The sequence below is a fragment of the Fundulus heteroclitus genome, chromosome 13 (assembly GCF_011125445.2).
Source record: "Fundulus heteroclitus isolate FHET01 chromosome 13, MU-UCD_Fhet_4.1, whole genome shotgun sequence".
Taxonomy (NCBI): Eukaryota; Metazoa; Chordata; class Actinopteri; order Cyprinodontiformes; family Fundulidae; genus Fundulus; species Fundulus heteroclitus.
Window position 1 is genome coordinate 4,874,956 of NC_046373.1, and position 21,304 is coordinate 4,896,259.

The window sequence follows — 21,304 nt, forward strand, 5'->3', positions numbered from 1 at the left end:
GCAGAGAAAAACACGAGGAAGGGCAAAGATGACATGAACACCGTCAGGATGGAAGACGCTGCTAATTGGATAGTTCTCATAGGAGCAGAATGGAAGAAGAGGTAAAGAGAGAAAATTAAGCCACCCGCTCATCATGGTAGACACCATCTTCATGTTTCATATCGGTCCCCTCTGATGTGCTGGGAACAGCTAGAGGAGGCAAAAAGCTTCTAATAAAAAAGCCGATTTACTGTGATGGTGGTGGTGGTGGGGTGATTTCTTACAGTCACTTGTTTTTCTAGAAGACGTATCGATTGGAATCTGAAGAGCAGGAAGAGTTACTGGGAGTTTTTTCTGGTGATGAAATACGATTGCTTAGAGAATGAGAGGAATGTCTCTGCAGGACATTACTCAGTGTTGGTATCGGAGTGTAAAACGATCTGCTATAATGCGGCCCCTTAATGCAGAACCGCGCCCAGTACTGGTAGAGTGGTCCGACCTCACAATCTCATCTGTGAGCTGAGACTGTGCACTTAGAGCGCCTGGTACCCTGAGCTGCAAAACACCATCCAAACATGCCCTAGATCCATATAAACGGAAAAAGTGATCAAAGTGTGCGACAGATGTCAGGATTTGACAGGTGTAAGAAACTCCAAGGTGAATAACGGTGTGTGCATGTGTGCCAATGTGTGTCTGTGTGTGTGTGTGTGGACACGTTAAAGGACTATAAAGGACTCTGGTATGGAGACAAGTTGCTTTCAGGGGAAGTGGTTGTCAGGGTTACCATTAGAAGAGAGAAAAGATGTGAATACTGCTCTAAATGTTTCTGTTTGTTGCAGCTTTTTGTCAGTTTCTGTGTGTTTTCTGTAGGATTGATGTAAACAGAGTTTTGGAAAAAAGATGATTTGGAAAAAAAAATGGTAATTTTTCTAACTAATTTGTTCCATTATCTTGCAACAAATGACCTTGGTATTTGTCTTTACAGTTAAATCCTCAAAGTCAACAGTTCATCTCAGTACTCCCATCTAGTGGCAAAGCTTTGCTATCATCCCGGAGATAAATAAATAAAAATAAAAAATAAACAGTTCAGAATTACTGCTGTTCAGATTACTGTCAAAACAGAAAAGATTATTTTGCTTTAGTAACACGCAGGTGGATTTGCCAAAAATACGAATATCACAAAAACATTTAACATTTTTTTGTCTATCATTTCAGAAGGTAAAACCTGGATGCTATATAGATTTATTCCAAATAGAGTAAAAGGATTCAAGCCTTAATTTTTGTAATTTTGAGTTTGATGGCTTACAAATAAAGAAACTCAGTCTCAGAAAATTTTAATATTGTGAAAAAAATAAATATTGGAAGCTCAGTGTGTCACACCCTAATCAGTTTTTTTTTTTTTTTTTTTACTCAAAACGCCTGCACTTCCTGACTTCCTGAACCTCTAAATGGTCTCCCAATCGGGGTCAGTGGGTTACACAATTATGGGGAGGGCTGCTGACTGGACAAATGTCCAAATGACAGTTACCTACATCCTCTACAACGAAGGTAAGTCACAAAATGTATTTACCAAAGAGAATGGTTATTCACACAGTCCTGTATCAGAGCATTTTCTCAGAAAGATGAGTGTAAGAAAACATTCGGGTAGTAAAAGGGCACCAGCAACAGGAACAACTGCCGCCTTGAGAGAATTGTCAAGAAAAAATCACTAAAAAAAAATGCAGGAGCTTTATAAGGAGAGGGCTGAGGCTGGACTCAGTACATCAAGAGCCACTATGGACACACAAATTCTACACGAGCTACAAATGTCACTCCTGAATCAGAGACATCTTACCCGGGCTAAGGAGAAAAATACATACATCATCAGTGATGAACCCAGAGTCATTGGATGTTTCAGGTTCTAAATCATCCTCACCTGGGTGACCCAAAAGGGGGTGATCAGTTCCTGGTTTGTGTCCAAGCAGCACACTTCTCCATGAATCTTGATCCAGAGTTAGCTTGAGTGATGTGATCACAGTGGACCCACCAGCCAATCCCCCTGCAGGCCTCCACCAGAGCTCCAGGTACTAAGCCTTCTTCCATCCGTGGGCCTCTTCCATCCAGTCTTCCAGGGGACCGTAAGCTCCAGCAGCACTACTTGCTTGGTGGACTCAGTCTAGCCTGGTTTAACACTCTGCTGCATTGTCTCTCAGGATGTTGTTGAAGACCTTCCCCAAGCTCTTGATGGGCTTCTCCAAAACTGATGGAACGAGGATTCTACCCAAGTTGAAGCAGTACTTCTCTACCACTCTTCCTTTCCTCAGGACCAGAGACCTGGATTTGGATGGCTTGAACATTCTTCTTGCCTATTTGATGATCCTTTCCAATCCACACAGGAGCCAGAAGCATACTGTCACCGTCTCTGCCACATGGCATGTTGGCAAAGCTACTGACAGAAGCTTGTGTGGAATGGATTGTAAGGTCAAGCCAAACGCCTGCCAGAACCCCTGGGTTTTCCCTGACCACCTGTGTCAACTGCGTGGGCACTCCTGTGTGTTCTAAATAGTCTGGCATGTTTGGGACTCCTCCCTTCTGCGCTGTTGTGTCAATATAGGAATACTTCAGGTGGTACTCAGTCAGTTAGCAAACTGGAAAGACTGGCACTGTTCTAGGTGCTTTGTTAGAAACTGCAGAGCTGTTCTGTGATTCCAGCTCCTGCAAAGAGTCAACCTGGTGGGGTTGATCGTGTGAGGATTTCACCTGAGGGGTCTTGGACTCAGCTCTTTGGTGAGACGCAGGCTCGCTAACATCATGAGTGTTAAGCTCTGTCTCAGCTTAGGCTTCCTCCATCCTCACCTTGGCCTTTGAGAGTATATATATATATATATATATATATATATATATATATATATATATATATATATATATATATATATAAATAAAACAATGTAAGCTGTCCCACAACCTCTTGAATCTGAGTTATTTTAGTCAGATTCCTAATTAAATGAATTAGTCGCTTAATCTTTTTTCATCACATGTAGCAAGGTTAAGACTATTTAAATTACTTTTAACTATTGTCCTAATATCAGCTGTTTGGGCTGATATTCACCGGACAATACCTAACAGACCGAGAGTTATTTACTAAATACTAAATAACTTAAAACAGTGCATAATGGCACAACACGTTATCTTCATTAGCTTTTACAGCTAATGATTGTAGTGACATTGTAGCTGAAGGAACTCTGCAGTGACACAGAAAACATCTCTCATTGAAAAAAGCTGCAGCATAAAATGAGAACATCATCAGTGTTTGACTGATCAATGTTTGTTTTTTTTGTTTTAATTTTCAGTGTTTCTATCCATCCATCCATTTTCTAACACATCTATCCCTTGTGGGGTCATGAGGGGTGCTGGTGCCTATCTCCAGCTGACAATTTTAGTGTTTGATTTTCCAATGTTTAATTTTTCAAATTTTTATTTTTTTGTTCAATTCTTATTTTTTTAATGCTTGATTTTACAATGCCAAATCTCCTTTTACTGTCATTGCAAGCTGTCATTGGTTTAGCTCCATAAAAGTCTTCCACTGGTATGTACATTTTTGTTATACTGTGAACTCTGCAGTACATAAATCCAGCAAATGCTCAAATAACACACAGCTCAGACTTCATGAGCACATAGTGTATAAGCTAAAATTCAGGGAGAGCTCTCCACCTTTTTACAAAGTTGATCTCAATCAACAAAAAAACACACATCCAGGAATTCGGAGGAACTAGGATAAGCCCAGCCTGGATCAGTGCAACAGTCAGAACTATTTCTCACTTTGTTTTCATCGATATAAAAGTGCTTTTAATATTGATTTACTTAATTTTAATGAAATAACTTTAATTGTGTATGCCAATACAAAGTAAATTATCATAACTTCCGAGATTTGACATCCAAGATTATGAAGTATTCTTGCCTAACTCAATCTTCCTTCAGTTTGAGATCATGCACAAAAGCATTCTCTTTTGTATCACATTCATCAATAAAACTGCTTCTGATTCAGAATCCTGGAAGTTTCTTGCTGGATAATTAGAGCACATATAAGTCCTTGTTCTTTGGTATTTCATTGGGAAGACAGTTTAAGGGTTAGTGCATATGTTGTATGCATTTTAGGTGAGTATCTAACATCTGGCACACACCTCTGCAGCTTCTAAAGATGCAGTGCAAATCTATCTTTTGTGCCTGGGTTTACTGTCTAAGCTGGGCACATAAAGATGTGACTATAAAGGATCACTTAATCCCCTCTACATGCTGTAGCGACTGGCCCCCTTCTTGACAAAAATATGCGTTTTTATCTCAACATAAAGTATTTCAGTAAGCCTCAAGAGGATGAAATCCAAAAGAATTAACAAAGACGGTAATCTTTGTCTGCAAAGAGAATAATCCACCACCCCATCAATTTTTTTTGCAAACATGCCATTTACCAGTAGGTGTGAGCTCACACGTACTCCAAAGACACATGCATTACCACTGCAAGACCAGCAGGGGGCGCAGAGAGTCACAAGCTGCTCCTAAGTTCCCTGCTTTTATGATAATTCTCATAAGGCCAAACTTCTCATGATCTGGGCCAATATTGTCAGACCAAAAGAACTCAAGGGCCAAACAATATAATAATAAAAAATACAGAAATTAATATTATGATGTTTTCCTTTACCTGCTCCACAGGTAAAGGAAAACATCACAATATTATTGATAATATTTATGCTAACATATTAGGATAAATATAATAAATTAATATTATTTTTACTTTTATAATCCCACAAAGGGGAAATTCTTCCCTGCATTTAACCCATCCCTTAGGGAGCAGTCTGCTGCAGACATTGAGCGGCGCACAGGGAGTAATTTGTGGTCACAGGTCTTGCTTGAAGACCCAGAGTGACAGAGTGAGTTCCGAACTGCCGATCTTTGCGCCCTCTCCAAGATGCAAACGCTGGGCTCCTTAACGACTTGGCCCCACTCCCACTTATTAAAAATATTATTCAGATTTTATGTAGGACAGGGGTCCTTCATTAAAAGATGACCATCCAGTTTGTAAATTATTTTGGTCTTGATTGCAAAGTAATTAAATAAGATGTCTATTATCAGTAATATGAACATGGTTTGGGCTTTCTTTATAAAGCCAATATTAATAGATGAATTAGAAGCACATTTTGGTGGACCAAAGAATGCTTTTTTTTTTTTAAAGACAGTGGATAGATGTGGTTCTATTTACTATGCAGTTAATAAGAATGTACAAATTGTGATTATTAAAATACATTGTGTTGCACCTAACATTTTCAATTGTAAGAAGATTTCAGCTTGTCTGCTATAATTTTCACGTAATTAAAAATCCAAAAAAAGTCCCCATCCGCATCAGCCAGTGCTGGTGGGCCAAATCATTCTTAAATTGCAGTTGAGGGGCCTTACAAAATGAGTCCAGGGGCCCTGAATGGCCCCCAGGCTGCACTCTGGACACCCCTGTCATGAGATACCCACAGCTGCATAAGATAAACATCACTGTTAGCATTTATGAAGACAAAAGAGAACCAGAGAAACGGAAGATTATGCAACACTTCTTGGAGTTCTAACACGCACAAATCATCAGAGGATCTACGCTCACTTTACTCAAGACTGATTAAATACCGGGCTTGTTTGGTCATTGTGTAGTCGATTCTTTCCAAACAGTGAAACACAGGAGGGTGGAATAAACAGAGTTCAACAGGTGTATCTGGTAATATTACATAATAGGACACACACACACACACACACACACACACACACACACACACACACACACACACACACACACACACACACACACACACACACACACACACACACACACACACACTGTCCTGAGGGGAAATTAACTGTGTATATCTGTGCAAAACAGAGACCCACTCCCTCAGTCCATGCTGATGTGTTCCAGCTGCTTTTCCACCACTTCAAACATCCTGCATGTTGTATGAAACAAAACATTATCTCCGATCCCTATTAAGCAAAGGCTGGGCAAATTTGGTTAGCTTTTCCTATGTAATGTGCATCAGTTTGCATTGGATTTGAATCTGTTCCTTTGCTAAAAGTAGGCTAAAATCTACTGAAATGTGCTGTGTGAAACTGGCTCATCTGTAGTTAAACTGTGAACAAAAAAAGTAATCAAAACAAGTCTAAGAAAAAGTATGTAGGTGTAGCAACATCACAATGTTTCTCAAGGAAATAACATCTGCCTTGCATAGCGCTGTGTTGCCATCTGCGCGATGAAGTAGGCTTGAGCTAGTAGTATGCCGTTCAGGTTAGACGGTCAGTGTTGACACCCTATATCTATGTTTGAGAGCCTTAGTTTGAGAATGCTTTTGAAATCCCTGACTGGGAAGGTCTGACGTCTCTAAGCAAGCCTGAGTTTAATATCCTAAATGGATGCAGTGAATATAAAGCATATTGTGAACAATTTATCAACACTTCTGGAGGTATGTATCTCATTAAATCAATCACACGTACCTTCATTGTTGAAATTCATAAAACTGGCATTAATAGTTTTGAATTGCTAATAGTTAATTTGTCACTTTTGCCACCAGCAATGCTAAAGTGGCAAATTCACAGTTTCCTATTGCCGCTAAAATAAGTTAAAGCCTTGCACTGATTTAGGCATGCTCAGGATCTCCTTTTGAATTTCATGTTGTTAATAAAATATCACCACTTACTGGGGTAGAATAAACATTACATTATAGCATTTTCAGTTACAGCTCAGCAGACATAATAAGCATCTAAAAATTAACATAAGTCCCATTTCCATTATAAGCCCCAGGATTTAGCTTCCAGTGGTAAATCAAAGCCCAGGGCTTTTAAGTTTGTTGCGCTCCCATTTGCTTGGGGCTGTTTATGTAAATCAGCCCAATGACGGTTGGGGAAGTTGTGAGGAAAATTGCAGTACCACTCCGGTCCAGCAAGAACACAACATAGGTAAAACAAACAAAGGCAAACTGAGAAGCTGTATCCGTGTGCTGAATCGCGTTGACTCCGGAGAAAGAGGATGGTGGATGCACTACAGTCTACCAACTCAGGTTTACATGACTAGTCAGTCTAGGGAAATGTGTGTTTTCTGTGAAGGAAGAAAAATGAAAGGGCTCAGTTTAGTACTCCATTAAAATATCAGTCTTACAGAACTGTCGGAAAAAAGTTTATAATCGATTAACATAAAATGCCGACAACATCCCACAAAGATTTTCACATTTGATATCTGGTACTTGCAGATATTCCACACAAACTTTGTAAACATTTTCTATTCACTTTTCAGCTGCATCGAACAGACCCAGTCTGCAGGAAATCACACTATGTAGCTGACTAAACACCTTGTGCAACGGGGTTTCCCACTGCAGTCTCCCTGGACAGACCTAACCTTAACCCATACAGAATGAAAATTGGAGGGGAAATGTTATGGGTGGCCTTGAACGTAAGGAGAAATAACTTGAATTGGATCTTGAATTGGATGGGACGCCAGTGTAGCTGTTGTAGAACAGGGGTAATGTGCTGGAAAGAGGAGGTTAGGGTGATAATATGGGCAGCAGAACTCTGAACCAAGTGAAGTTTATTGGGACCATAGCTGTGAATAAGGCAGAGGTGGAGTGGGGATTGAAGGAAGTTATTAATGTGAGACTGAAAGGAAAGGGTGCTATGAAAGATGAAAGACTTTTTACCCAGATAGAAGGCAAGATTGAGGAACTGTCAATAGTTGAAGAAAAGTTATTGGCTTTAGGGAAGGTTGAATTGGTACTTAGTAGAATAATTTCAGTTTTATCAGAATTTAGTTTAAGAAGGTTTGCAGTGAACTAGGAGTTAATAGCACAGAGGAAAGAGGAGAGGTGAGAGGGGGGTAATGTGGCGGATGGTTGGCAGGACAGGTAAAGCTGGGTGTTATCGGCATAGCAGTGAAACTTGAAATTAAAGTGCCGAAGGATGGAGCTGGGGGGGAGGGATAAATAATAAAACGGAAAGGGTCAAGAACAGAGCCCTGGCTCACCTCACCTGAAAACATTTTAAACTAGTTTTTGTGACAAATTAAGGGTATAAAATTGATTGATTTGTAAACTCATCTCCTTACTCCTCCAAGCGGCAGACTGTTTCGCCTACAACCTCACACATTAAGCCCGTCCGTCCGTCCGTCCGTCCGTCGTCTTCCGCTTATCCGGGGTCGGGTCGCGGGGGCAGCAGCTTCAGTAGGGAGGCCCAGACGTCCCTCTCCCCAGCCACTTGGGCCAGCTCCTCAGGAGGAATCCCAAGGCGTTCCCAGGCCAGCCGGGAGACATAGTCCCTCCAGCGTGTCCTGGGTCTTCCCCTGGGCCTCCTCCCGGTGGGACGTGCCCGGAACACCTCTCCAGGGAGGCGTCCAGGAGGCATCCTGACCAGATGCCCGAGCCACCTCAACTGGCTCCTCTCGACGTGGAGGAGCAGCGGCTCTACTCTGAGTCCTCCCCGGATGACTGAGCTCCTCACCCTATCTCTAAGGGAGAGCCCAGACACACTACGGAGAAAACTCATTTCAGCCGCTTGTATCCGGGATCTCGTTCTTTCGGTCACGACCCAAAGCTCGTGACCATAGATGAGGGTAGGAACGTAGATCGACCGGTAAATCGAGAGCTTCGCCTGTTTGGCTCAGCTCTCTCTTCACCACAACGGATCGGTACAGCGCCCGCTTCACAGCAGACGCTGCACCAATCCGCCTGTCGATCTCCCGCTCCATCTTCCCCTCATTCGTGAACAAGACCCCAAGATACTTGAACTCCTCCACTAGGGGCAGGACATCCTCCCCAACCCGGAGAAGGCACTCTACCCTTTTCCGGTTCAAGACCATGGTCTCGGATTTGGAGGCACTGATTTTCATCCCGGCCGCTTCGCACTCGGCTGCGAACCGCTCCAGTGAGAGCTGTAGATCACGCCCTGATGAAGCCAATAGGACCACGTCATCCGCGAATAGCAGAGACGCAATCCTAAGGCCACCAAAGCGGATCCCCTCAACACCTTGGCTGCGCCTAGAAATTCTGTCCATAAAAGTTATGAACAGAATCGGTGACAAAGGGCAGCCTTGGCGGAGTCCAACTCTCACCGGAAACGAGTCCGACTTACTGCCGGCAATGCGGACCAGACTCTGACACCGGTCGTACAGAGACCTGACAGCCCTTATTAAAGGGTCCGGTACTCCATACTCCCGGAGTACCCCCCACAGGATCCCCCGGGGGACACGGTCGAATGCCTTCTCCAGATCCACAAAACACATGTAGACTGGTTGGGCAAACTCCCATGCCCCCTCCAGAATCCTGCTGAGGGTATAGAGCTGGTCCAGTGTTCCACGGCCAGGACGAAAACCACACTGCTCTTCCTGAATCCGAGATTTGACTATCCGACGGACCCTCCTTTCCAGAACCCCTGAATAGACCTTACCAGGGAGGCTTAAGAGTGTGATTCCTCTGTAGTTGGAACACACCCTCCGGTCCCCCTTTTTAAATAGGGGGACCACCACCCCAGTCTGCCAATCCAGGGGAACTGCCCCCGATGTCCACGCAATGTTGCAGAGCCGCGTTAACCAACACAGCCCCACAACATCCAGAGCCTTAAGGTACTCAGGGCGAATCTCATCCACCCCCGGAGCCTTGCCACCGAGGAGCTTTTTAACAACCTCAGCGACCTCAGCACCAGAGATGGGAGAACCCGACCCAGAGTCCTCAGGCTCTGCTTCCTCAATGGAAGACGTGTTGGTGGGATTAAAGAGGTCTTCGAAGTATTCCGCCCACCGACGCACGACGTCCCGAGTCGAGGTCAGCAGCACACCACCCCCACTGTAAACAGTGTTGGTACTGCACTGCTTCCCCCTCCTGAGACGCCGGATGGTGGACCAGAATCGCTTCGAAGCTGTACATTAAGCCAATTTTTGAAAAGTCCTACCCTCAGACAAGGACTGTTTACCCTTGAAAGTAAAGCCCGGTGAAATCGAAATCCCCCGAATGAAAACACGCATTGGGCTTTTGAAGAGCTCGTCAAGTGTAATGGAAAAGGACCTGATGGCTTCCATTTAGACTATATGGAATTGTGGCAACCAAGACTGAATTTAAATTACTGCGTGTTAAACTTGGACAGGAGTTATCCACTAGAACAGAGAAATTTAGAACGCAGTTTTTATAGCTAAATAAAGCCAAAAACAGGCCAACCTTAAAATGTCATTCAAATGAAATGCCTGGACTTTGTAGATACAGACTCACTAAAATGTCAACGTCAATTTGAAACGCATTTGAAGCCTTTATTCTATTTGTAAAAGCACAAAAAAAGAAAATGTGTTACTTTTTTGATTGCATTGGGCCACCCTTAGAATTAGACAAACATCAAAACTACTCAAACCGCTTTTCAGTATGTTGTGGCGGTAGCTTTGTCACATCCTTATGAGCGTGTATTTTTAATTTACTCCAAGCTGATGCACAAGCTTTATAGTCTTGTGTTTAACGGGCCTTTAAAGGCAATGGATGCTTCACTCCTTTACGCCGCTGTCGGACTTTATTGTTGCCTTGCTGTATTCCTGCCACAGCAACGCGTTCCTCGCAATGTCGTTGCCTGGGAGACGTTTACCTAACCGCTGCTGCTTCAGGCCTGCGGTGATGGATGAGGGTCGGAGAGATCTGCTTACCCAGGTAAAATTACCTCTCTCATCAGCTTGCCGCTGTGTGTGTGTGTGTGTGTGTGTGTGTGTGTGTGTGTGTGTGTGTGTGTGTGTGTGTTACGTGAATGATGGTTGTATAGGGACAGGGCAAGCTTGCATTAAACTTGTATTTGCCGCACACCTCGGTTGCTTCCCCCAGCCTGCCAAACTGTATTAAAGCCTCTCTGAGTTGTGGCCTTTAATAGAGCAAAAGCTATATACAATGTTGTCTGCATAATGAGACGTTTGCAGCTCGGCCGCTCTGCGAGGCCCTATAATCTGCATTAAAGTTTGTGAAACTACACACCCCGGCTGTGTTTTGTGATGTGGCAGCCACGCGCACACACGCACATGCGTGTAAAGAAAATGTAGCAAAGAATTGCATCCATTACCAGCACAGTTTTACAAGGCCTTCGTCTGTGACACACATGCAGAAAACAATGCCTGCACACACGGACGCACGCGTGGAACTGCAGAAATGACCTCACGGTTGAAACAGCGCTCTGTGTGACAAAGCAGGTAGTTGCAGGGCTTCTGTTAGGCCTCGTGTTTGGGGGTGATGTAATGAATGTGGGCGCCGCCCTAGAGCCCAGCAATATTACACGCACACACGGATACACCCTCTGATACAGGGTAGCACCCGCAGTCACACACACACACACACACACACACAGCTGTAAGGCACACTGATTACATATTAACATGAAGCGAAGGCCTACACACCCACAGCAGTGTTGAGCACAGAGCACTCTGATATGCAAATTTTCAAAAAAGTAATCAGCTTTGATGAATAAGAAACGACAAGATGTGTGTCTTGTTGCTCTAAGAAGTTACTCTAATTAAAAAAGCATTTAGAGGGAGCTTCCCTAAGAGTCCTCTTTAGGCTGAATGGGGCTTTGTGATTTGTTGTAATCTCTCCCCTGCATCGCATAACTCTGGACCCAATCTGGCATCCAGGCTGCTGTGCATGCTCACACGCACGCTAACACACCCTGAGACACGGCTCGGAGGAATTCAGCACATAAAAAAATCAGACTTTTTTTAAACGAGTGTAGGTCTTTAACATATTACCTATGGTGAGCCGGACTGGAGAGTAGTGCATATGAGGCAGATATGGATCAAGATGTCCAGAGTTGACAGGAGGATTATCATATTGGCTTAATAGATATACAAAGAGGAAAAAACAAACATCTGATTCAGTTTGAGAAAGTGAGGCACTTTGTTTGAACAAATTTATGTGGACCATTTTTGAGTTTATGTTTATGTAAAAATAAAAAGAGATAAAATGTCCCTTATGGTTAGGCAGCCTCATTTCTAAATTAATATAGTGTGCACTCAAAAGAGAGTCTGAGAGAGTTGGGATCTCGAAAACGTAAACTTGGAAATCACGTCGAGTAGCTAGCTTGAAGTCTTAAAGAGACCCATACTATGACTTTATGAATTGCCCATAGCTCACTTTGGTTGCAGACAAAGGTTTTTCCAATGAAATGGCCGCACCCTGTTGGCTTATTCCATTTTATCTATGTGTTTTACACTTTGTTTTTGGTCGATTTGTTAGTAAATGAAGCGATTTTGTGTATATTTACAGTAACAAGGCCACGTGACCAGGGGTATGATATTGTACATGCCTGCAATGAGTAAACAAGGAGAAGCAATGGAGCCGAGCGAGTCAGCAACAGCCAGCGGAGGTGCGAAAAGAAGTAACCCTAATCCTCTAGATCAGGTTGGTCTTCGACCACACCGAGCTGTCACTTTACTGCGAGGCATTGCAGTAGCTGTGTCAGTTGTCGCCATCTTTCCTTCTTGCCATCTTGCTTTCTGATAGTTCATTGCAGAACAATGTATATGTCTATGTACAGTGATCGTACCCGGTGCAAAATTCTTTTCATGCTCAAAAAGGACAATATCAGAATGAACACCTAGCCTATATTGTTTTATTTGAAGATGAATATTTTATATTATATATTTATTTTTATGACTAGGCCCCTTTAAGTATGATGTGCCCTATCTGACATTTGGAGATGTAGCTCCTGACCTAATTTTGGACCTTCAATCTGTTGCTCCTCATGCTTCTTAATATGTTCCCTTCAGGCTTAAACTGGAAAAGTCCCTTACACAAAAAGCCAAAACAACACGGTTCCCACACATTTTTAACATCCCCCTTTGACCACATCCTCTGCTGAGGAAATATTAGCATTATTAATAGTTGATCCTCGGCTTCCAATGGAGTCACTGTCCATTATCAATCCAGAATGTAGATCTTATTAATGGATCATCAATTTTGGTTGCACTAGTAAAAAGAAGTACAGAGTAGTTGAAAATATTCTGGGGTGAATCTGGATTCGCAACAGTCACACAAACAGGCACATGCAGAATGACAGAAGAGAAAGGGACGAGTGCAGAGATGGATAAAAAACAGGAAACGGGGACTGTGGGTAATCTCCGTGGTGCCGACCAAGCAAACGCACCAGTAAACAGAAAAAGGGGATTAGGCCCCTGAGTCGCATGAGTGTGTCTCTTTTTTTTTCAAAATATAGATGTGCAGACTGATGTCTTGACCAAGGATAAATCCCTCTCAACGCTTTATCAACACATTCATCAGATACAAATCATCAACATGAAGCCAGCAAAAATAACACCAAAAATAAAGAGATCCACAACAAAGTTACCAAAGAAACAAGAAAAGGATTAAAAGTGACTGATCCACCAAAAAAAAAAAAACATATTCATTGCAGTCGGGAACATCAGTGACAAGTTGTGAAACAGCCTCGGTGAATGGAGAAAAACCAAAGTGGGATATGATGCAACCCCGACCTTTCCCTTTGTGATTGACCTGTTTAAGAAAGAGCTGAATGGAGCATTTTTTTAAATAAAATCTGTTTAATGGAAACATTTTTGGCCACTTTTCTGTCAACATGCTATCTATTTGTTGTGTTAGCCTGATCATCTGAAGTCATTATTCTGAGGCTGAATAAGAAAATTACTGTTTTAAGCCTGATACCATGATGGATCTATTTAAGGCTTATAGGTTTTTCTAGTGTTGCTTGTTGGGCTGGCAGACACCGCACAGTGGAAAAAATGATTTGTGAGTGCTGTGAGAATAATACAACTGGCCAACTGTTAGCTGCTAACAAAGCTAAAGTTAGCATCTGCTAAGGACCGTCCTATAGGTGATGAACTAAAGAGCAATCGCACAGTTTATATTTATTGAGTTTGAACTATGATCTCTATTTTAAAATGCACTGATCAGACATTAGGAAACACTTTTTGTAAAAACACTACAAAGAGCATTTCAAAGCTTTTCTTCTATTAGAACCGCCCTAGACTTAGACAACAACTGGACAAGTCTTCACTAATTACAGATTCATTAACAACACCGTTGGTAAATAAAAAGTGCATTCATAGTCCTCCCCAAAAACCTTCAGATCTGGGGAGCTGGATGTTACAGACCTCCATATTTCATAAGAGTCAACAGGACCAAACTTGATGACAACCATGAATAATGTAAACAAGACATAATATAAAAGGTTCCGAGAACAATATTACAATAAACTAAATGATATATTTGAGCCTATCTATTAGTGTTTGTGTCCATAATTCATCAAAACAAGTTTAATACCAAAATAAAAACATATATGTTATTGCCAAGTACATCAGTATCAAACAGTTTGTTTATGGGGGTGAAATGGAAAGAGGAATGGACAAAATGTTGGGTATGCAATGGAGGTGCTGCTCTCCAAAAGGGCAAATAACCGAACCACAACAAACTGATATACAGCTCAATAAATTAGAATATGCGTTCTGATGAGGCTTCTCTGTCTTTTTTTAAAAGTAGTTTTTAAAAATAACAACCTTTAAGCAGGTATTAAAGAATTTTTTCACATAGCCATATTTCGTAAAAATCGCTCTGTTGTTTACAAGGCTGTTATAACATTGGAGCTAAAGTGAAGTGAAGCACTTATAACTGAGAGAACACTAACCCTTTGTAGCCTCTTGGTTGTGAACTCCCAGTTTCTTGTCCGTCACCCCTGTGGGAACGCGGTTCAGCCCGTTACCGAGGTTCTTCTTCCTCCGACTCTTCCTTAACCAGCTGAAGGCCTGTCCCAGGGTGCTTCCCGGCTTCCTCTGTCCACGCTGAGCCTTTGCCTCCTTAGCTAGGATCTCACTGATGTCCCTGGGCACCAGATCACCTGTAGACCTCCTCCGGGACATTGCGAGGTTGGTCTTGGCAGCTGTGCGCCGCTTTCTCCCCTCAGATCCGCGGGATATCTTCGCTCGGAACGATTCGCCGGATCCGAAATGGCCCTCGCTGTCCAGGATCCTGTGACGGTGACTGTCCCCCTTTGGCCTCTCTTAGGATCTATTTTTCCTGACGGTCACCACCTGGGATAACAGTGAGATCAGCATGATGAGATGTGAAAGTAGGCTGGAGATGAAAGCCACTGGGAGGAGTGAGTGAGTAAGACATCGAGAACGAGAACAAGAACAAGGAAAATAACCCAGGCTGGAAGGATAAAACCAGAAACAGACCAGCTGGCTAACCTGGAGCATGCACTCATTGTCCAGCTGAAGTTCTCACATCACTCACCCAGCCATCACTTTTTTTATCCTGCACAGGCCAGCCAGATCTTTGCAGAGCGTCAGCATGTGTGTCTGCACACATGCACACACACGTGGTTTAAATCAGCAGAACACTAAGTAAGGATGAGTGAAAGAATAGAAAGCCCAGTGCAGTTAAACTAGGAATGACAAAACCCTATCATGCAAAAAAACACAAGCAGAAAGGGTTAGGGTTAACTGCAGGCACACTGTGAGTTACCTCCACCTTTTGTTGCAAACCATACATTTTTTTTTTTTTTTTTTTTTTTTGCTGCATGACACTTTGCAAAAATCTTAAACAACTTACTCAGCGAGTGTGCCGTCCTCTCTTGCTGCTCCTCTTTTTTCTCTCAGCCTGAGAACAGCTTTCCAGGGGATACATGAGTGTGTGTGTGTGTGTTTAGCAGAGTGAATGAAGCTCCATGCTCTCTGAACAGCCAGTCCCTCCCTCTGCATGAGAGCCAGCCTCTCCTCCACCCTCTTACGTTGCTGTTTGCAGTCAGCCACACAGCTCCACATTCCAAACAGCCTGGCTTTTTTTTTTTTTTTTTAGCTTTTCGGCTGGAACCATCATGAAAGTTTCTTTTTGCCACACTTTGAAGGCTTTTGTACGTTTAGCCCTTTGCCTTCTTGCCAGGGACCAGGTGCAGTGTTTCCTGGGTCCCTCTGGAAGGAGAACCCCAGGGTCACTATCAGTCACAGTGGTTTAGATTGAAAAACGCACACACCGGGTTGCAAATGCAAACAGGAGGTTGTTTTGTAGAATGTTTTTTTGTTTTTTTTTTGCAGAAAAAGAATCTGAACTCAATCTATCGAGAAAACGGCTGACTACTAATGATATATTTGTGTTTTCTGCAGATGCAAAGCCAACACTGTCCCCTGACCCCATGCAGCCAGGTGGAAACCTGACACCCCTTGTTAAATGTGACACACACACACACACACATAATTAGGCCGACAGGTAGGACGAGTCACAAGGGGCCAGTTACCTTTGAGTCTGTCATGTTTGCTCGCACTCGCATTTAGCCGAAACTTTCAGAAAAGTCTGACTTTCAGATTGCACTGTGGTGAGGAACGACATTGGGGGGCAGTGGACCATACCAGGGACGGGGTGGAGGGGGGTTTAAGGATAACTAGTGTGCAGTGGCTGGTTTGATTACTGTAATAAGATAGATGAACTTGAACTTTCTGTGTGTGTGTGTGTGTGTGTATACATATAGATACTATCTATCTATCTATCTATCTATCTATCTATCTATCTATCTATCTACTACTCAACAACTTCATCCTTGTCCTTTCTGCTGTGCCTCCTGGTCATCATGTTTTGTTTGGTAGAAGCCAAAGGCAAATTTCCTCATGGGAGGACAATAAAGTTTTCGTATTTATGTATTCATGATGCTGCCTGTATTGTTATGTAACAAACCTCTCAGGCATTCGCAAAACAGCTGGCTTTATCCTGAGTTTAGACTACATACAGATGGGCTCCGTGTACTAATTAGGCAATGTTGAGTGGTTACCCTGGACTTTAACTAGGGGTATCAGAGTAAAGGGGAATGAAATTCATATTCCATGGGCTGCACGGCGGCGCTGTTGTTAGTTTTTGGACTGTTCCTCCCACAGTCCAAAAACGTGGCTGTTATGTTAATTGGTCTGTCTAAATTGCCCTTAGGTGTGGTTGTGTGTTTGTTTATTCTGGGTGTCTCTACGTTTCCCTGTGACGGACAGGCGACCTGTTCGGGGTGTACCCCACCTCTCGGCCAATGACTGCTGAAAATAAGCACCAGACAACCGTGACCCTGCAGGGAGAAGCGAATACAGATAATGTATGGAGGAGTTCCTGTTGTTGTAACACACCAAACAATTCTGATTTCTCCCATGAGTTGCATTTTGACAGGCAAATCCTGTGTGCTGACTTATTTGCATTGGCTAAAGATGCTTATTTGCATCTTTAGCCAGTGAGTTGTGGGTCAGCGTCTTCACTTAGCTTCTGAGACGAGGATTCTGAGACGCAGATTACCTGTCCGTCGGGATTCTTGGGCTATTTCTGCCACGTCGCCTGAACCCATTACTGTCAGTTCACCTCTGAGGCAGAATACCTAAAACATGTGGCTCTCATATGGTTCAGGTCCTCTTCTGTCAAACTGATCTGTTTTCGTCCCAGCGTTGGTCAGCAGCTGCCTTTGTGATGTCCCATCAGGGAAACAATGGAAAACTATGAGGAAGATTTGCAGCCAAGAGAGACTTAATACACACTGTGTCCATTATGTCCCCATTAGGAAGGGGGGGGGGTGACATATTGTGATTCTGCTTCCATTTAAAACAATGTGTATCAGACCTATTGGCTGGTTATAAATCTGAGATGATTAATGATACGTGTGGTGTGACGTTAGGTTTTGGTAAGGGTTGCATGTGGGAAAGTGCAGGAGGCTCTGTACCGTAAACTCTATGGCTGGGAGGGGTTAAAATGAGTCATAGCTTAGCTTGACTCGTGCTTAACAGACTGAAATGTTTAACATTTCCATGGCGATGGCGAAGAAAACAGCTTTCCTCGGTGTGTGTCTGCTGAAGGGCCGAGTCCCTCTGGGAATGTGTGTTTGAGGGTGAGTGTGTATAGAGAGGCACAAAATCATTAACCCACAGAACATTATGAGCCTACTGGGCAATGTATCACCAATCCTCCCTTAGATAATCTGTTTCTCTTCGCTACAGTCGCTGGGGATGTCGCTTTACAAGCCTCCGTCATGCTGATGAAGAGCTACAATGTTGTTCATCATGTGATATAGTGAAACAATAGACATCACAGTGCCTTGCAGGGTATTCATTCCTCTTGAACTTATTTTGCCATGGCAGAAACGGTACAGCCACATAGTTTAAAGTATTCAGAATCCACTTCTTTCGGCAAGTTTGTGGGTACATGGAAGCAATCCGACTTTGGATTTCAACGCTCGCATCGTGTAAGAAACTGGCAGACAAGTACAGGAAGCAGAACAGCAAACTACAATCTATAACAGAAGAAACATTGTTTGGGGAAAAGGTGAGATCAAGGGCAATATGTACAGGAATATAATTTTTTTCTGTCGGAAATCTAAGTGATGAACCAATACAGATTCTTGCATAATTGTGAGTTGGATGGAAAATTATGCTTTCCCCTAAAAGGTGTGGTAAGCTGCTAGTCTCTTGGAGAATATATCTGTCAGCTTTGCACTGTCGTGATGTGAAGGACCATCAGGTTTGAGAAGGACCCAAGAGTAGACACAAATCGCTAACACAGGACTTTAATGACAAAATCAAAGACAATTTACAACAGGTACAAGGAGTACAAACAGAGAACAGGGCAAGGTCATGAACCAGGAGGCAGAGCAACAGAAGGAACCTGCAACACTGGGGGAAAACCAGGTAGCTAATATACAGAGGGAAGTGTGGAAGTGTGAAAAATTATTTAATTGCAGTTCTGGCTGTATTTTTGGGTTCTTTGGCCTGCTGTAAGGTGAACCGTGGCCTCAATCTCAAAGTCTTCTGCATCTTTTCCCCATTTGGTCACACAAAACCACTAGCTTTGTACATCTATTGGGATTTTGGGTGATAGACTGACACAAAGCAGTGCACATTTGTTAAAGAATTGAATATGATACAGTGGTATGGATAGTTTTGCACAGCTATATGTATAAACAAGTATAGGACAATATTTAATGAGCAACGAGGCTACCAAATACTCTCTCATTCAGGTACAAAAAAGGGACATCAGGGACCCCAACGCCAAAAAGAGACCGATCCAAACTCGCAGTAACGGACCTACGTGAGATTGTGTGTGTTTGATGGGACTGAGAGTAGACAGCAGGCAGGAAATCCATACTGCCGGCTGGGATAAGCCCAGCTCTCTCAGAGCAGCATTATCATTCCCGACCTGCTGTTGTCCCGCGACCGACCATTCTTTCTGCCCCAAATACTTCCTTCCCTCTGCGCTTTCCTTGAAAAATATACAACACCACAGCCAAGCCACAACACCTGCATATGTTTCAGCTGCACTAATTAAATGTTGGTATTCGTGTTTCACCTCCAGCAAAAAGAATTCAGTATGATATTTATAACATGGATCAGCTGAGAGAATGGGAGGGGATGGAAAGGAAGGTAAGAGGGGAAAAAGAAATGAGGGCAGCAGGAGAATTATGTGGTGTAATAATAGTTCAAAAAAATGGGGAGAGGTCGATGCACAGCAATGGAAAAGAGAGGGGATTCCTGTCTGCGCAAGAGAAACAGCTTTTGTCTCATCAACCCATGGTAGAGGTCACAGCTGGCAGTGAGGGATGATTGATGGAAACAGGAATAAAACGAAGGTATGATAAGCTTGTAAAATGGATTTTCCATGTTTCTTCGGAAACTATACAAAAAAAATATATGATCTTTTCAGTAGACACAACTACTGCGTAAATCAGGCAACACCTATAAATGTAGATTACTTATTTCTTTGAGAGCATGATCTGACACCTTTGGAGAAACAAAGTGCATATATTATGTCAGAAATCAACAGCAGATTTTAATGCAGAATTTTTGAAAATTCGTGAAAACAAAGTTAATAGTCCTAAAAAGTACTGAAGTTACTCTCATGATGGCCTCTATGTGACGACAGGCCATCCCCTGGATAGAATACAAATAGAAATATCCTTTATTGTCCCACAGTGGGGAAATTCAGGTGTCCCAGCAGCAAAGAGGCAAGCAGATGGTGCATGCAGATACACACAAAGGTAGAAATATTAAAACAAAATATAAGAGTAAAAGACTGTACAGTAAAGGTAAATTTACAACATTAGAGAAAATACTGTACAACTGATTATTAAACGTAGTCTCAAAAAAAGTAAGAAGTTTACAATTAAGTTGGAGGATTTGAAAAGAAAATGTAAACACTTATTGAGTTTGTTGAGAACAGCAATGGTTCTAAAGTCTAATAGCTGTTGAGATCTTAAAGAACAGCCAAAAACTCACAAAACAACAGCTTTCTGAACAATATCAGTTAAAAGAATCAGAAGGAGGCTCTCACTGAGAAGTCAAGCTAACACAGGGGTTCCCAACTCGACGCTTGGAGAGCTACTATCTATGATGAAGATGCATCCCAAGTCCACCGCGGCAGAATCAGATGGCCATTCAGTCCTGCAGATTCTCATGAGAAATTCATTTTATACAAGTGAGTTGGTCAAGGCATGGCTCTAAAAGCTGCAGGATAGTAGCTCTGGAGCACTGGACTTGGACATCCTTGAGCTGATAAGTGGCCATAGTGTGGTTTACTTAGAGGTGTATTTTAATTTAATGCTGCTTAATTCTGTTTATTTACATTTAAAACTAGATCTTTACACGGTCAGTATAAAAAAGATAAAACATGTTTTCTCACTGTTTGACTTTGGATGAAAGAAAACTTGTCATGCTTTGGATCAGATAATTTTGCCAGCATCATTTCTATTTGCTAAATTCTAGAATCAGCGAGAGATTTTTTAAAACTTTATTCAAATGCAGAAGTTTGCATGCGCTGCCTTTTTATTTAGCAGAACTGCCTTTAAACTGTATGAATTAGGTGAAACATTCATACAGTCACTCTCATGTGATCAGCTCACATCAGAGTGACAATAGTTTGCTGGAATTTTGGCCCATTCCAACTGGCAAGGCAAATTTATTTACATAGCACATTTCAGTACAGAGACAATGCAAAGTGCTTTACATGATTAAAATATAGGAGGAAAAAAACAGAATATAAGCTAGTAGCAATAAAATGTAGAAACAAAATAGAACATGAGAAAATAGAAACTAAAAGCAAATATTAAAAACAGTTGGACTACAAAGTTGAACAAATGATGTTTCAGTAATACAGTTTAACTAGAACAGTCAAAGGCAATCCTAAACAAATGTGTTTTTAATCTTGATTTAAAAGAACTCAGAGCTTTCAGCACTTTTACAGTTTTCTGGAAGTTTGTTCCAGATAAGCGGAGCATAGGAACTAAATGCTGCTTCTCCTTGTTTGGTTCTGGTTCTAGGTATGCAGAGCAGGTTGGAGCCAGA

At 42.4% G+C, this 21,304-nt stretch overlaps 1 protein-coding gene across 1 annotated transcript in view; it reads right to left on the bottom strand.

Annotated features, from left to right (window-relative positions):
* kiaa1522 (KIAA1522 ortholog) overlaps positions 1-15,715 on the bottom strand; it is a 69,441-nt gene extending 53,726 nt beyond the window's left edge. Inside the window, exons 1-2 of the mRNA XM_021309942.2 lie at positions 15,567-15,715; positions 14,641-15,043 (exon numbers count right to left, since the gene is read on the bottom strand). Of these exons, the coding sequence (XP_021165617.2) occupies positions 14,641-14,872 (232 nt within the window). The 5' untranslated portion in view covers positions 14,873-15,043; positions 15,567-15,715. The remainder of the gene's footprint in view (positions 1-14,640; positions 15,044-15,566) is intronic.
* Positions 15,716-21,304: the final 5,589 nt, after the last annotated feature.